We start from the raw sequence: 17,341 nt of genomic DNA on the forward strand, positions 1-17,341 counted from the left end.
GAACAAGGGAAACCGCCATGGCAAGCTGGGCAGCTAAGGACCGGGCAACATCCAGCTGGAATAATTTCGTGTCAAATGCCTCTTTCGCATCCATCAGGCTGCATCTTGCTGGGAGTGTTACAAATCATGGGTGGCTTCCGTTGGGGCCATCGAGACTGAAACAGTCAAGGACAACGGGGAGTATCGACATCTTGTCTGCAGGGAGCTTTGAGGGCAGCGACTCCTGTTGTAGGCTGGGATAAGAAATCCACCTCTCGCCTGTTTGCGTCTTCGGTGCTGACCTAAATAGCGACATAGGTCGATGAATTTTCGTCCAGAGCGAGCCAGGCCGTTGAGAAAGTGCCGTGACGAAGCTTGTGTACAATTCGGTATTGCTTGTGAAGTCGGTCGTCGATTTGGATGGGATGATAACCTCCCGGTCGATAGTCGCTCAAGGTTTACACGCCATCAACATACTTTTACTCAATCTCTAGAGCCGATGTCGTGGAGCAGGGCGTATTTGATGGGCGGGGTTTTCGTGACGAATTAGGTGAAAATTCAGAAATACGATCGTCGCGAAAAAACACGCCGCGACACCGTCCGCCGCGGGCACCAGCTCATGTCTGGCTCACGTGCAAAGCGAATCACGTGCAAAGCAGAAGAAGATCAAGTATGCTGAGAAAGTTGCGTGAATGAGTCAGGAAGTATGTAGACAAATGTCGGTGACGAGTAGCCCGACTTGAGAAGCCAGGTTAGATGATGTCGTGGGTATACGTACGAACTAGGGTGACTCGATGGGAGCGCAACGCGTCGCGGTGGAGACTGCTTCTCCTTCCCCTAGAGGGCTAGACCATAGTTTGAACTGCGTCGGCGCTCAGGGCGGTCACGAGTAGGCGAGCTACAGGTGCATTGCTTAATTATCATATAATTAGTTAAGTTACCACTGCTTCATTAAAACAGCACCGATCCAGAAAGATCCTAGGTTCAGGCGCCCGGGATATATCTTTAACATGCGCTCATAAAGTTTTTTTGTCGTACTAGCATCAGGACTAAGATTGTCGACGTTTTCCAAGTACGTCCGTCTTTGTGTCCTAGATCGCTTCAGGCCCGAAACCCTTGCCCGGATCGCTGTGTCCACCCACAACATGCTCAGATCCAAGTGCGGCTATCTTGTCCAGCGCAACAATCCATTGACTGCGTTTGGCGGCCATTTCCGACTCGCCCAAGTGCGGGTCGGTGTTTGCGTGCACGGCATCGCCAGTAACAGATGGACGGGACCTAAAGCGTTTTCCTCTCGTCTGTGTTGGTGTTGCTAGTCCTGACAACTTCAAGGCTTTCGCCTACCAGTTCAAAATAGTCTCTGGAAAGAGGCTGGGCCATCTTCAGTGTCCGAGGAATCTGGTTAGAGAGTAGCTTTTTCCACAGACCGTTCAGACGCTCTGGTGTAGTCTCGAATTCCATTCTGGCCACGACTTCGGGGGTCGCGACTAGAATCGCATTTGAGAACCACTCCAGAATAGGTGTGCTGCCGAGGAAATGGCCACCGTGGCCATGAGTGACGTAAACGTGTGTGATGTTGTACCCGCTTGCAACAACCCAGTCCAGAAGTCCACGCGAAGGATCAGAGGTCAATTGCGCGTCGACCTACATAGCACCTTTCGCTCCGTAGACCAAGGTAGACGAGGTCAGAACCCACTTCAAGTCGTCATGACCGCCGGGCTCATTTCGGGTGGCCGATGCACGGTTGCTGAAAAATACTTTGTACTGCAGATTCACATTTGGGAGGGGCTGATGTATCTGGAAGTATGTATGGATAGAGAGCAAATGTACATGAAAACACAATTGTTATTATAGCTCGCCGTATGTATAGTAATCAATTCTACGCTCAATTTCTAATCACCTGTGTCGGTCGTGTCTCCTGACTCCTCCGTCCGGTCATTCCGGGTGGGGTCATCCTGCGCCCCACCGTGAGCCCGCACAGAGTGGATCTAAGACCCACTCCTAACGGGGGATAGCCCGCGGCCGCCCCACTTCGGCAGAGGCGGGGACTTAGTTGGCAACCACGGATCTGCGTACCCTCGTGAAGCCCTTTCCGTACGGCCGAGGCCTTTGAACTGTCGGAGAAATTACAAAGAAGCCGACCATACTACGTACAGCTCTATAGCGTTCTACGTACCGAGAGCCACTAAGGCTCAACTGCTTAAAATGCCGCTTGACGTCTGATTCAAATAACTGTAGTGGAATAGGCATGACGAAACACTTTATCGATTGCTATCGGGATACTTTAGCTTTCTGATGTTCTGAGCTAAAATCGAGTTCCGGTAAATATTGTAGCAGCTTTCTGTTAGTAGCTACTGAATTTCTGACCATCAGTCTATCCCGCATTCGCATATAAGACGTTCTCCGTCTTGAACACCACAGTTTCATTTGGAAGAAAGGGTAAAAGAAGAGCAGTATACCAATAAAGCCAGATCTTTTTGAGATGAAACCCCTTTGAAGTCTTCTCGTCGTCGCTCTTTCCGATGATGGCAATCCTCGTAAAAGAGATGCTGACTTGGGGCATCTTGTCCTTGTTTCCCTGAACCCATAGGTTGCGAATATTCTGGGTTTAAATCTGGCTCGTCCCATCATAGCGTTCAATCTCCAGAAGATGGATCCAGTCGTGATGGATTCGTTCGAATATCCCAAACAGTTTCTTCATCTAAGCCCACAACTCACCTCCTCCGTGATAGAGTGCGTTGTTTTGGTTGTGAAAGATCACGTTCTCCTAGTAGAACTCGAGGCCGAAGCCGCTATCATAGCCTCTAGAATGAACGGTGTCGACGTATTGCTTGAAGAATCTCTGGGCGGGTGTAGACGGGCCATCCGTCTCCCGCTGGGCACCGGAGATCTGACTGACAACTCGAGGCATGCTGAAAATCTACGAGTACGTTGCTTGGATCGTCTTTGAAAAGCGTAAAATGTTTAAAGGTCGAGATAAATTGATTGAGGCGTGGAGTTTGAAGGAGTTTGTGGAATCAGGCTGGGGCCGGGCATTGGTCATTTATAAGTATTTAGTCGCGAATCGTCACAGTATCAGTAACCCCATACTGGGGTCATATCCTGTTCACTCCGTAGCCAAGGCATAGTGCTATTCTAGACTTCTCATGCGCGAGGGCCAAATAAGTTAGATGTTTCCTGCACAAAGATGTACTAAAGTTCAACTAAGGAATATCAATCTAATGTATCTTTAATCTGTCACGAGCAATGGCGTCCGCTTCTTGCTATCAGTACCTTGCTAACGCGTGAGACCTCATGAAAAGGGAACACCTTCACCGGGCTCGTTCACACGGAGGCCAATCTTGCCCACGGTGGCATTTGACTCGATTTGACGATGGGATTCCTTTAGCCCTGCCAGAGTCAACTTGTATCGCTTGCCAATAGTTGGGAAAAGCCTTCGTTCATTCATTGGACGCGACAAGGCTGTGAACATGTCGTGGTACCCTTCAACATCGGTGCGATGATACGCCGCAGAGCCGAGCCAGTCCCAGGAGAACGTCATTGACCTGGACATGGACTTGGTCCCGTAAAGGCTGATGTAGCCTGGAAAATGGCGCACGCCTTGCCAAACGGCGCGCAGATGTTGGCAATGGCATTAACATACTGCCCAGTCTTTGCCAGGATGTAGACATATCTGCTCAGAGTAATCAGCAAAGGGCACAGCGGATAATCTGACACTTTGCATTGTCATACTTGATCGGGACGTCCCGGTTCATGGCTTTGATTTGTACCACAAGATCATGCTGGTGGTTGACGACATGAGTGGCGCCCATCCGATTGAAAGATTTCTTAGTCTTTTGCCGCGACTCTGTAGCAACCACTGCTGGCAGGTTCAAGACGTTGCGTGCTAGCTGGATAGCAGCACTGCCCACTCCGCCGCCATTGATCTGATTTGCTCAATGGGACGTTAGCCAAATTTCAATAACTTTTTCCCCTTACTAGCAATGCGTGGAAAATTCTCACATACGATCAGTATTCCAACGTTCTCGTTAGGTTTGATATCAAGTCGGTGGTGCAGAGACTGATGGGCAGTTCCAAAAGTCAATCCAAAGCTCGCTGCTTCGACGAAGTTAAGCGACTTGGGTTTGTGCGTGCATTGGAGTTCGCTGACGAGCTGCAATCCTGCATCACTTAGGAAATAATCTATAAAACACGAGCGACTGAATTAATTAAATAGTAAGCCGCGGGTTCCTGCGGATGAATAAGTAAGGAGTCTGTGTAGTGCGAGAACCTTCCGTCGAGAGCCATTCTTTAAACTAATTACTAGGACCTCGCTAGTTCGCGCAGAAGAGCCAATATTCAAATCGATTTTTACGAATCGATTTAATGTATAGCAGCAATCACGTATGGTATATCTCTTGCCCTATAAACTAAGACAGAATAATAACGAGACTCATATTAATCAGACATCGTTAGTTTTCTTATGTAATATCTCAATAGGCCTGAGTTCCAGCTTTGATAGGTTTACCCTTAAAACCTATACTTCTTTCCCTAGTGTGAAAGCTATTGTGGCCAATACCATGTTCTGTCTGAACTTGAGTACTCAGTATCCCAAATAGAAGTAGTGCTCGCCCGTAAATTCAGCGCAGTCCAGCGTGAAGTCACTGCTTCCTTTGTTGAGGTCCCAGGTTGTGCAATCAGCGGAGCAGTCGCTTCCAGGGCAGGCTGCCATCTTGTCAGGCATGCCAGTATTGACACCTGTGCCGACGGCCTGAAGGGCTACAAAGCACTTGCCCTCGGGGCAGATGTCTGAAATATCGGCACAGATAGTGCCAGCTGGGGCGTTCCACTGTACAGTTTTCCCCTTCTCCCCGGCAACGAACATGGGGCAACTGTCGTCGACGACCTTGATCTGGCCGGTGTATTGGGCAAGGGCGGTGCCGATGAGAAGCGTAGAAGCAATGACGGGCTTCATTGTCTTTGATGGTCGTGATAATGTGGAAGGATAGTAGAGTGTTGTGTTTTGATATTTGGAGAGACTTGAACTGAATAGTTACAATGTTAGATTAGGCGTTTGTTTTGAGACACGTTGAAAGGTGCGGCTGGTTTAAGTAGACAAGTTGTCTAGCACCAGTCTTGATAACACACGACTTGATCACGATCCAATGCTTATCAACTTCAGTGAACCCACTCTATGATCGCACCGTGGAGGCATGGCTTGCAGAACATCATTCGATGAAATAGTATATTATCTGGCTTTGTGACTATATTCTGGGTCGGTAACTCCTCTAAAGGATTCGCCAAGAGAGTCTTTACATCGATGTGACGTAATATCCGAAAATAGTTCTAGATAAGAGAAATCCTACGGGAATAAGAGTATTCCTTCAGACGGAGCCCCACTAACTAAACCTGATTCTAGGACCGAGTAAGTTCGATAAGTGATATAATATAAGAGACTTGATATTAATGTGATGAGTTACTGGATTAACGTATATGGAGTGTCATAACCGCCTGTCCGTACCAAGCTATGTTGTTCTGGGGGTTTAAGCCAAGGACAACGATGAGGACGGGACGTACCTCTTCCTGGCCACCTGGGCCTAGCCTACAACAGCCTGTATCTCCGCACACTCCTCCTACACTATGCTATGATAGCAAGATAAAAAGGAACTTCTAAGGCTCCATGCGACTCACTATCCTGATAAATAGTCGACGGGTCTAGTGATAGCCGGAACTATTCGAGGAATACCAAACTCTGTTCTAATATCCTAAGTCAGGTTTATAAAGCGCTCTGATTTGCCAGGAAAGTGAGCCGGTGCCATTTGGTTGAGTTATAAATAAGATTCTTCGGTCGTCGTGAGCCAATAGACGTTACCTATCGAGTTACTATTTAGTAACAATATATACGGGGCGTCTAGATACGGAGCTACAATCCCAACACGAATCCTTATTCCAGTAATAAGTAATTAGACGGCCACCCGTCGGATGTCCTCGTCGCTATCGCCGAGCCGCGCCGCCACTCGCATGAGGTTCTCGTCGGATAGCTGTTCCCGTGACGCGAGCGCTCGGCCTCGTGCGTTCAAACATCGCATTCATTCCGGAGCTACTAGAGGACAGAAAACGGATCACTTCCGATCATGGTTGTTCTACTGTACCACTGATTGCGCCCGATCGAGGGTCTGCTGATCCGTCTAAAACAGACGCCATGTTCTCAACCAAGAATACCTACGACCTAATGGTTCAGCAAAATGATTTTGGAAGCAAGTGGGAAGACTACGTCATCTCCAGACTTAACTGCAAATACTCAGTTTCGACGGTGAGGCAATGATCCATAGGATCTTCCTCACACCGCTCCTGTTTGTCATCACAGGCAATGACGTCCTTGTTTCAACAGCGTCCCAGATGGATGCCTTCAACAAGGCTTTAGAGCCGAAACAGATGAATTACTTGGAAGGATATGGCCACTTTGATATCTACGTGGGAGATTCCCTTCGAGACGATATCAAGGCGCAGCTTGAGCTCCTCAAACATTGTATTAAGTAGTCATCGATTTGATGCGAAGAACAGCCCCTGACCTTCTGCGGTACTCACTACCACTGTCATCGGCCCCCAATGTTATTTTGTGTGGCCCTTGTATCTATTTTTCAAATTTGTAGTCTCGTGTCCGGATCCATAGGTCGCAAGCCCGTGAGGCTTCTATAGTTTTCCGTGCTCTACGTGCTGACGTGCTCTGGAGTCTGGGCGCACCTCGGCAATTAGGATACGCGTAAACATTGCCGAGTTTCAATAATAATCTGCGGTAATGGTTTGTGACCGCGGGATTCGCCGACTCTCCTTAATAGCTTTCTCAGAGCTGTCATCTACCCAATGTTGTTCTTCTCCACTGCCATCAGCCATTCGGCCAGAGATGGAGTATTTCGACAACATTATCGTATCTCCGCGTCTATGGACAAAGCCGTTATCGATGTTTTCGAATTGGGAGTAATGATTCTGTTTTGCGCCCACGTGCTTCGTAGTCATTGATTCGATTGCTCGTAGCGCAATTGTTTCCGGCATGCTCTTGACGTCTTTCGTTGCTTTTGAGCTTCGAGTGTATCGGGTCTCGCCAATGAGAGTGGGTACGGTGGGATATTAGATAACGCACTGCCAACTGTGTCAACTAATTACATACATATTAGTGGGTGCAACATGTTTGAGGAACTTTCGAATAGTCGGTAGCGCGCCGCAGACAATGAACAGGTTCGCTTCGACGATACTACAAACTAGAAATGGATGTGTCAGCTAGTATTTCTTCAAGGGGGATCGAATGAAATTTGCGCTCACATCCAGACAGAGGCCCACGAAATGACCCATGTTTGATCCACGCTGGTGAGCATTTACGGCAGAATGGACACTCGGATCACAGAAGTGACTATAGCGCCTTGCAACAAATCAGGCAGCCGTTCGAAAATGAAGTCCGGCCCCCGACATGACGGTGGCATCGTAGGCTCACACGCGAAGACGAGCGCAAAAAAGATGCCGATGGTATATCCAATGATGAAAACCAAAGTAGCCCACACGGATGTCTTGAACCACGTCTGCGTCGACAGACGGAGATAGAAAACAACAACGACACCTTCGTGACGCTGCCACCTACGATGTATATTGCTGCGCCAAGATACACGTCCTATAATATTCGTCAGCCGGATGCTCTATTTATCGATAGGCTCTTACACTAAATAGAAGCGGAAAAAAGTAAAATGCTGATGTACACACCATAAGATAGATGTTGTATGTTGGGATATCAATTTCCCAGCCATGTACTCCGCCTGCGCCTGCGGCAAACATGTCTATAAGAAGAACGGTAAGTGCTGTCGTCATTGGCGCCTTCAAAGGTTGACCGACGAACACAAAGGCCAACAGTAGCCATGGATATAAGCTACATGATTGTCAGTTGGCGTCCTATTAACGTTATGTCAGAAAGTTTCAGTTAGCTCAACACATACCCAAGCCAAAATCAGAAAAGCCGGAACGTCAGCGATGATTCAAACGAGGTATGCTATACAAAGAGCATTTCGTCGTTGAGGACATGGCGTTTTGGTGCTCCTGCATGGAATTAAATGCGTTGGGGTGATGACAGGGTCTTGGTAACACCCATTCCCACCAGCTCCGTCCACTCATACCCAAGCGTTTGGTTATCCCTGAACCGACAACACTCGGACCGCTTGGTGCTGTTGGTCAAGCCTTAAAGTAAAGGATTGAAACTTCGCAAGTGCAATGTCATCAGATAAAGTCTGATTGCGTAGCATGGGCGGGTGTGATAAGGCCGGGGCTCTTGGGACTGGAGCAAGTATCGCGCATCCGCGTGACCTTGCCCTTGTATCCGTAACCTACATGTATATGCATATGTTATCTTGTATGCCTGTGGTCAAATCATGACCAACAACTCCGGAGCAGGCTCTCTATCCGGTAGGCGCTGCGTATGCGCGGACATTCTTAAGCGAAATAACGCGGTCGAGAATAGTGATTCTGGGGATTCATACCGACCAATCAGACTGGGTGTTTTCTTCATTCTTTTCTTAAAGTCAAGCCCTATTCAGCGTCAATAAAAGAATCATTGTCAAGCAAATTTTCCTTCGTCGTTTTCCATAGTCCAATTTCCCTTCGAGACGGTGTCTGGCAGGATCTGTGAAAATGAGGTCAAGTATTAGGCTTGTGCTTACCAAAGCCCTCAGTCTCTCTCGGCTGCCAGCGGCTGCGTGTCTCGCTGTGTTAGTCACTCCCCAAACTCCACCCCCACCACCCAATTTTCCCGAAGCGGTTTCGGAGCCGAGTGCTGGTGCTCTGTTAATGCTGCTTCAATGATGCTGACCGGGATTGCATAGTGCCTGGAACTGCACAAGGCCGACAAACTCAAGGGAAAGGTTTACTTTCCTGACTCGAGCGCATACGAGGATCGCCTGGACACATACTGGTCTGTCAGTGCCGCATTGCCACCCTGGTGCATGGTTAAGCCTTCCAGCGCAGATGACGCATCCGAAATAATCAAAATTCTTGTCGCTGGCGGTTGCCCTTCTGGCGTCCCTGGTGGAGGACATGGTGCCCATACCTTTTCCAATGGTGTTGAACATGTAGTCACTATCGACTTTGGTACGTTGTCAAGCCCAGTGCGTTACACTCGACGCTTGCTGACCGGAGTCACCGGTTTCTAGGGAACATGAATGCCACGACATGGAACCCAGACACCAAGCTTGCGTCCATTCAGCCCGGCGGCTACTGGGAACTGTCTACGACGAACTAGTGCCCTACGGCGTCACTGTTGCCGGTGGACGCGCCGGCGGGAACTCATTCTACTCCGCGTCTCATGGCATGGCCTGTGATGCTGTTGCCAACTTTGAGGTTGTGCTCGCCAATGGAAATATTGTCAATGCCAACAAGGACAGCAATACAGGTCTCTGGTAAGCCCTCAAGGGTGGCACTGGCAATCTAGGGCTTATCACCAGTTTCGACATGTACCCCATCGATTACGCTGATCCATCAAACCCTGTCGTCTGGGGTGGCAATCTTTTCTACGAATTATCTTCGGGTCCGGCAGTCATCGATGCTCTCGTTGACTTCACGGACAATGCTTACAAGGACGAGAGCAGCTCTTCTATTGTCTACCGGGTATACCTGCCTGCTGTTCTTGGGGGCACTATACTCAATGCCGCCATCGAGAACACGCGTGCAACAGTGAAGCCAAGGGCTTTTGACGGGTACTACGCTGTGGCAGGCGGCTACGATGGTACGACCAAGGTCGGCACTCTCTCTGCTGTCGCCAATGAGCTGGGGTCGGGCCAGCCAGCTGGTTTCCGGTATGTCTATCACTCTGTCATTCCTCGTTTTGACATCAGCAACCCGCTAAGAGAAGCACACAATAGTATCTGGCTCGTCGCATCCTTTGAGAACGACGCTCGCCCAATAAACTACGCGGTCGAAAAATTCATCAAACTGAACGCTGAGCTGGAGAAATTCGCGCCATCTCAGGAGACCGGTCTCAACACACTCTGCATGTTCCAGCCCATCACCAAATCCATTGTCGAGAAGGGCGTGGCAAACGGCGGCAACGTCATGGGTCTTGAAAGCCACATCAGTGAGGGCAATGGCATTATGTTCTTGCTTACTTTTGTTGTTCATGGTCGTGAAGCTGAGGAACGGGCACTGCCTCTTCTCACTGCGTACATGCAGGATCTGGACGATTACGCCGAGAAGCTTGGTGTGAACTGGGGATGGTGCTATCTGAACTACGCGCACAGCAGCCAGGACGTGATATCCTCCTTTGGGGAAGACGCTGTCGAGAAACTACAGGCCGCCGCGGCTAGGTATGATCCGGATAGCGTGTCCCAGAGGCTACGTGGGTCGGGCTTCAAGCTTACGTGAACGTGCCACAGGTCACGTTATACTTGTGTTTCTGCCTCCGATTTGGGTTTCAAGTAGTCGACGGCAAGCTCCCAAGCAAAATTGAGCCCCTTGGTGGTGGGACATTGAGCAAAGTTCCGTGCTGGAAATGAACTGGAGATAAAATGCACGGGTGGTCGCCAAATGAAGGTAGTCACGCTTAGAGCATAAGTGTCCTTGTGGTCAAGCATGTTCATCGCCGTCAAGTATATGAAGACAATCCAAATTCCAAACGCCAATCTAGCATGTGAACACATCCGGACCAGGGATCACATACTCCGACGCCTGGTACGCATCATATGTGATACCGGGGTCGGTGCCAGCGTACGCACCAGGGATGCTGACGAGGTCGCTTGGCGAGGCGCTGCCTCCTCCCGTGACCTCGAGCTGGTGACAGCCAGGGTAGAACTGGGCGCCTGGGTACTGCCAAGCTGCGTGTAGAGCAACGACTTCGTGACGAACGAGGTAGTAGCCAGGCTCAATGCACTCGGGAATAGTGTACTTGACTCCATCATTGTTCGCCTGAACAATGACATCCTGCAGCTTATTAGTACACCGTACTCCATGCTCATTCTGTGATCAACCCACCGATGCCCAGTTCTGAGAGGTGCCCTCGCGACCATCCTCCTGAATTTTGAACCACACTGCGTCGTCTCCAGGCTGGTAATCTTGACATCCAGTGTCGGGGCACTTGGCCATGTATGTTATGACAGGGCCCATGTGTGAGGCGGGCCACAATGTCCAGAACAGGGTCACCTCTGAGCCGGCCGCGACCTTGGCGTGGAGAGGTGCAGGCTCACTGCCCTCGACACCACCAGCAGACCAGCCATTGCACTGGATATCGATGCTCGTGACGTCCTCGACGGGGCCGTTGCCGGGTATCGAGCGCGAGATGCGCTCGGGCTTCGGGCTCATGTATGGGTCTGTGTTGGGGTTGTAGAACTCGTATGTTTCGCCACCAATAATGGCCGACTCAACATAGCCGTGCGCAGCTGCGACAGCAGCGGTCGAAAGAATAGAGGCGAGGTAACGCATTGTGGGAGAACGATTTGCCAGAAACCGAAGGCGATGGGAAACAAGGTAGAGATTGCCAGATTTGAGAAGAAGTGATGAAATGATTCAAACCACTACGAACAACACTTATATAAACGACTACACTGCCGCCATGAACAGACGAAACGCATGTGTTTAATATAAATTGTTAGTCGCTGTCTTGAGACGTATCGCGTGTGTCATAGTGTTTCAGGCCACACGGGGAAACGGAGGTTGACGATCCGGGTGGTGATTGGTGGATATGGGGTCCATCTCATCTGAGGGAACGGAAGCCCCTCCGTGAAGAGCTGTCCGAATTAGGAAATAAATAGTCCGCCTCCCCGAGTCCCCATCGACGCAGGCCGCGTTTCGTCTGGTCATTAATTAATTAATATTCAGTTTCGGACTGCAGCCTCCGCGAACATTCATCCTCCCGTAATATCTTAGACGAATAGCGACAAGGATAGATATATCGTGGCTAGCTGCTTGTTTACCCTCGGCGTCAATTCATGATTCCGTTGGCCTTGAACCCGCGGATCTAATTGATAGAGTAATGCGCTTTTCGCCTAGATTGGTCTATTGTCTGGTGTGTATGGAATTGTTGACGTATTCTTGAGTTGTCTTGATTGCACCATATGGCAGATCTTGGAGCTGTCATGCGTTTCCACGCTGCGGTCAAATAGATTTTCTGGTGAGTGGATATCACCTATGGACCATTGACCAAGACGAGTGAGCATTTGTCGACATTAGTTAGGTGTATTATCCTGAATAGAAACTCGAATCAATAGAATAGACTTTATTAGAACTAACCAACGGGAGTGTCATGAATTCAAGAGTGCAAGGTGCAACCGCAGGAGGCCGATAGGTTCTGTTCAGGGTAGGTGACAGGCCTTGCTCGCACTACGGAAACAACGAAATCATGATGGTGACGACCGCGACACGACTCACCACCTGCGCGCCCGACTGAATGCGAGTCAGCTTCGACCTACGACTATCATCGCCAACGATACGAAAACGGCTCATACACCATGGAAGACAGCATTTTCGATTCCGAACGCTGAGCCGTTCTGCACAACAATTTCCTACAGAGGGCTATGTTGCAGTGCACGCACAATCCAGGCGACCGCGGTATCCGCCATGATCTCATACACCCACGCGCGAGCAAACACCGGCCGACGCGTCATGTGTCTATGACATGCGTGGCGAGATAGACGCGTCTCAAAATGAAGTCGACAATGATCAATTGTCATGATCTTGACGCTACTAGCCATCACGACTGCAACGCAGCAGGCAGACAGCACCACCGAGGCCTCGGGCTCGATACCACCAAAGCGGAGCGTGGCATGATCCACAACTTCCTCTGGCAGCCCGACAGCCCGACACCAATGGCTTGCCACTGACCGTGAGCTTCGCCAGCCCGACCCGCCGAGCAGGAGCCTGAGCGGCTTGATCCACGGCGCTATTGAGGATCGCGTCATCATCTCCTGTGCTCAGACAACCTCTTCGACGCCTCCACGGAGGGCGGGCTGTACGTGGAGTTCAACAGCTTTTACGCCAGCATTCATAGCCTCGCCCTGCCACGTCGATTCCGATTCGTCGCACCGGGACACACCACATTCACACCCAACGCATATAACGCCCTCATAGACGCCAAGGACGAAGCTTCATCACGTAGATTGAATACCTCGGTCGCTGACGGCGGCGATATGTTCTCCCGCCGCCCCCTTCCATCCGCATCTGATCCCGTACCGACCATGCCTGGAGAGCCACACACATCTACTGCGTAGCGAACAACTCGGCGACTAGATGCTCCTGGCCATGTATCGGGGCTTGGCCAACACTCGGTGCTTCCCAAACAAGCACCATGGCGCGTGGCGAGTGAATGAGGGCTCGAAGAGATGCTCGGACGTAGGCCGGCTGTCTGAGGAGCGACACGTAAGACGCGTTGTTGAGGAAGGCCTGGCTAAGTCCAGTACGCGTAGCAGCATGGACTGCGATACGAGAGAGAAAGGACTCTGCCGTGGTTAATGCACTCCCAGTGAGGGCTTGGCAACCGTCCCCGACAACTTCACTCGCTCTGGCACTGCCTGTGCGTCATTTTGCGGAAAGTGGTGCAGTGTCAAAGTCCCAGCGAAGATCTTGTGAGCAAAGATGCCCTGCCGCGCTCTGCGTGTTTGTAAGGGCAGAGGGGTTCTGAGTGGCGTCACTATTTGTTTACTGAGCGATTTAAGTGCTGAAGTCTCGTTCACATCCTTGATTGAATGCACTGGCGTCTCAAATCGGAATCGAAGACCAGACGGTGGGTGTCGACGGGATTCATAGCATATTCTTGTATCCCTTCACCTCGTCTATGAGATTGTCCGTCAAAACGTAAAGTCGACTACCACTGAAGTCACCATGATCCCCCACATTGAGCTGTATGAGGCTCTTTGTTCTGCAAACCCTCAGTGACCAAGGATAAGGAAGGATCATTGTGTGGAATATATACAGAACGACTTTTCCAGGGGCACGCCAAAACAATGCCCCTCTTGCTTCGTGTACTATGCTAAATCTGAGGCCACCAGGACTTCGTAACCCTTTCAAGAGAGTCGGCAGGCTGCACGTCCTCATGCGCATTCTCCACCAGCATCTGTACGTACTCATTGAACCACTGGCCAGCAGCGGGGGCTCCCTCGAGCCCACATCGGCCATCACTCTCGCCTGGGGGCTTGACCCATACGAGGCTGTCAATGTATGGATTCTCCAGGTCTGTCTTTTGCGGTGCGCCAAGTCCGGCAGGCGCCACGTTGCACCACTCACCCCATTCCTCCCGGGCGCCTGGGAGATGTACACGGCTTTGATCCACGATGAACCGTGTAGGCAGATCCAACTCCTCCAGATAAGGCGCAAGGGAAGATGTGTAATGATCCTCATCCCATGACGGGCTCCACTCAGTGTAGTCTTCACGAACAGTGGCCTTGAATGGGTTGTAGTTCGAGACGTTGGTGGAAAATCCACGAATAGTGGCGTTGTTTCCTGCACGATCGACAATGTCCTTGAACTGCTGCGCAGCTTCTCGAGTGTCAGCATCAAGTACCAGAATCACACAAGACGTTACTCACCCAGGACAAGGTTATCAGGCCAGCCAAGCCAACCTCCATGAGACGCATCAAGATAGAGATTGACGTTGGGAAGCTGCAACTTGGAAATGGCGTACGCAATGCCTTCTTCGTAGATGGGTTTGGCCTCGGCGCAGAGCGGCACGCCTTGGTTCGTTACCATGTTCCCAACAGCATCAGGCTCCACAACGACGGCGAATGTCAAGTCAGAGGCTCGGCTCAGTCTCTCTGCCCAGCCATCCACATATTCATTCTTGTAGCGGCGTAGGCCGTCTTCTCCCGACAGTTCGCCAGCGCTTTCGCCAGCGCTGCAATCACGGTCCGGGAGGTTGTACAGAACAAGTCCCACCACCTGCGGGACGCCGCCTTGGTTCTGCTCTGCACGGGCAGCTGAGATCGCAGCGTCCAGACTTGCAAGGAGACTAATGGCAGGCGCCCATTGGAATGTCCCTAGTCCCTGAACAGTTCGGGTCTTGCGGGCATTGAGCTCGTCGCCTTCTTCAATAAAGGAATCAAATGTAGCTTCGAGGCTGGCTGCATAGGAGTGATTGATAGAGAGCTTGCGGCCGACGAATGGATTGGAAGAATCTCGAGAGACGATCGCAGTGGGAACAGCGCCTGAAGATGGCACAAGAGCCCCTAGAGCCAGGGCGCTGGCCAAAGGTGCAGAGCGCATGGTGCTTGATCGAAGATGAGGCGGTTGCTAGTGGAGAAGCTCGTCTAGTGCATGGGTGAGTTCAAGTATCAGGAAGATAGGGCAGACGGGTGTTTATAAGCGTGGGTCCCAGGTTCACTTGCGCCGGTGTCCTGGTGTTGCTTATTTCCCGATAAAGACTGCATTGCGAGCTCACATGAAGCTGGGCTCTGCAATCAGCCAATACTGACTGCCTATCCCGATCTTCCGCTCAACATGATGGCCTTGTGGTCTTGAATCGTCTGTCTCCAGTGATGTGCAGTCGTCTCTGCTGCTGCCGAGCCGGATGCGCTGTGCGTGCTTCCAAGGTATGCTGCTATTGTCAATTTGTCATAAGCTATTGCGTTGCCAAGTCGCAGAACTCGGCCAGGTTGGCGAACCTTGAATTGGAGAAGACCCCAGTGCCGTATTGAGTACTCCGAAATCTAAATAGCCTAAGATCTTTGAGTGGAGACGTCCCCATGGGGGTCACAGATCCCCTGCATAGATCTCGGGAGGCGGTGTTCCGTGATGCTTAAATCGAGACCCCACGTTCTGCCTAGTAGACACTTGACCTGCCTGAACCGTGCCTCATTCCGCTTTCACAATAAACGAGATTTCATCCTCGCATCTGCGCTGACTTCAAGTTCAGTACCTATCCCGACTGGATTTGTTTCCGAAAAAGGGCGCATGCATGATCGCCGCTGTTCGGTCCGCCTAGCCGCCTCAGCTACGATCCAAGTCTTTCGGATTTTCTGGAGACAGCGTGCTCATGAGCTAGAGAATTTCATCGGACTATTCTGAATTTTCAATATATGTAGTATTAGCCAAAATCCACGTCTCTCATATCTTTCACACACGTGTAGGTGAGAATTTAATTACTTCGGGGTGGCGGTGTATTGCGTACCCAACCCCGCTCCCTTGTTCACACCGGATCTCGGTGTAAGACACTATCCGAGGAATTACCCTCAACAGCGATTCGAACCATGGGACTAGTGGAGCGAATCTAGATTACGGGGCACTACCTACTTTAATAAAGCTTAACTCCTTAGTATCCGCTACCCGGGCTCCGCGGGTGCGAAGTCGACAATCCGCGGGGAGCCGAGTTCCGCTCTCACATCAACGTTTTGACTTCGCAGCCTACGCCTTAGGAGTCAGTCCGCACGTAAATATTGTAATAAATATCCTGTACTTACAAAATCAGTCATGCCAAAAAAGCACTATTGGAGATGCATACTTTAGGCCTCAACGGTTCAACCTCTCCTACCTCCTTCACACCTAGCGAGTCTTGTATCTATCTCTGGAATCGTCAAGTCCCGTCACAAACCTCCTAGGGCTCGCTCAAGACGTCGATATTCTGTTGATAATACCTTGGCTAAACAAAAAACAAGCTTTAATAGCATGACCCGCCGTTCCCTTTACACCGGCAATTTTTGCCGTCATATCAGCACGATACTGGGATTTCCGGCCAAGTCAAGCATTGGCCAAGTACCACGAAACCGCCTGCCAAGACATTAGTCGCCTGGCTGCCGCCATATCTAGCTTTGAGCCTGTCCGGCTATACACTCGCCCGGAAGATACAGCTGAGGCGCACGCTGCGGTGGTCCGGGTAAACGACGATCACTCTGGCAGCCTGGGCAATGTCACCGTTATTCCCATAACCACAAAAAACCTCTGGGTTCGAGACACCGAGCCGATCTACGTGCGGGAGCTCCAACACGTGAGCCAAGCTAAGCAAAAGTCACAAACCAAATTTTCCCTCAACTTCGGTCACACCGAGTGGGGGTTTATGAAACAAGAAAAGGATGCGGGGTTCGCGCTCGCTGAGCTCGATTGACCGCAGTTGAGCGAGAAGGAGATTCAGGAGAGAATGTTGAATTTGCCGAGAACGTTATTGCAGGGGACACATGTCCGTCTCCGGTGACGAGGCTCGACTTCAAAATCTGTCTTGAAGAGAGTGGGACAAGGCCTGTCCTGAAGGGGGTGGGATTGTGGTTGACGGCTAGGGAACGCTGCTAGCAACTGAAAGCAACATCCTGAACGACAATCGAAACCCTGGCGTATGACGATAAGACGTCGAAGTCGAGTTCCATCGCTTGCCCGGAGTCGATATATTATCTGGATGCCCGGTAAGGCAGATATAGATGCGACAGACGTGCACATTGAC

The 17,341-nt window shown here is 50.6% G+C and overlaps 4 protein-coding genes across 4 annotated transcripts; 1 reads left to right on the plus strand and 3 right to left on the minus strand.

Moving 5' to 3' along the window:
* Positions 1 to 4,561: 4,561 nt before the first annotated feature.
* J7T54_005274 (high-affinity glucose transporter) lies at positions 4,562 to 4,933 on the minus strand (the record flags this gene model as incomplete). The annotated part of the gene is made up of 1 exon (XM_051506216.1): positions 4,562 to 4,933. One exon carries the CDS (start codon positions 4,931 to 4,933, stop codon positions 4,562 to 4,564), a length of 372 nt encoding a protein of 123 aa, XP_051362419.1.
* A 4,232-nt stretch (positions 4,934 to 9,165) lies between these two features.
* On the plus strand, positions 9,166 to 10,353 carry J7T54_005275 (uncharacterized protein; the record flags this gene model as incomplete). The annotated part of the gene is made up of 3 exons (XM_051506217.1): positions 9,166 to 9,392; positions 9,438 to 9,788; positions 9,855 to 10,353. The coding sequence occupies 3 exons, from the start codon at positions 9,166 to 9,168 to the stop codon at positions 10,351 to 10,353; spliced, it is 1,077 nt and encodes a 358-aa protein (XP_051362420.1).
* Positions 10,354 to 10,611: 258 nt separating this feature from the next.
* On the minus strand, positions 10,612 to 11,406 carry J7T54_005276 (Polysaccharide monooxygenase Cel61a-like protein; the record flags this gene model as incomplete). Its single annotated transcript, XM_051506218.1, has 2 exons — positions 10,612 to 10,908; positions 10,960 to 11,406. The coding sequence occupies 2 exons, from the start codon at positions 11,404 to 11,406 to the stop codon at positions 10,612 to 10,614; spliced, it is 744 nt and encodes a 247-aa protein (XP_051362421.1).
* A 2,542-nt stretch (positions 11,407 to 13,948) lies between these two features.
* J7T54_005277 (uncharacterized protein) lies at positions 13,949 to 15,177 on the minus strand (the record flags this gene model as incomplete). Its single annotated transcript, XM_051506219.1, has 2 exons — positions 13,949 to 14,457; positions 14,505 to 15,177. The coding sequence occupies 2 exons, from the start codon at positions 15,175 to 15,177 to the stop codon at positions 13,949 to 13,951; spliced, it is 1,182 nt and encodes a 393-aa protein (XP_051362422.1).
* Between the last annotated feature and the right edge of the window lie 2,164 nt (positions 15,178 to 17,341).

This window comes from Emericellopsis cladophorae (genome assembly GCF_022114955.1).
Source record: "Emericellopsis cladophorae strain MUM 19.33 chromosome Unknown NODE_20_length_315653_cov_120_781897, whole genome shotgun sequence".
Lineage (NCBI taxonomy): Eukaryota > Fungi > Ascomycota > Sordariomycetes > Hypocreales > Bionectriaceae > Emericellopsis > Emericellopsis cladophorae.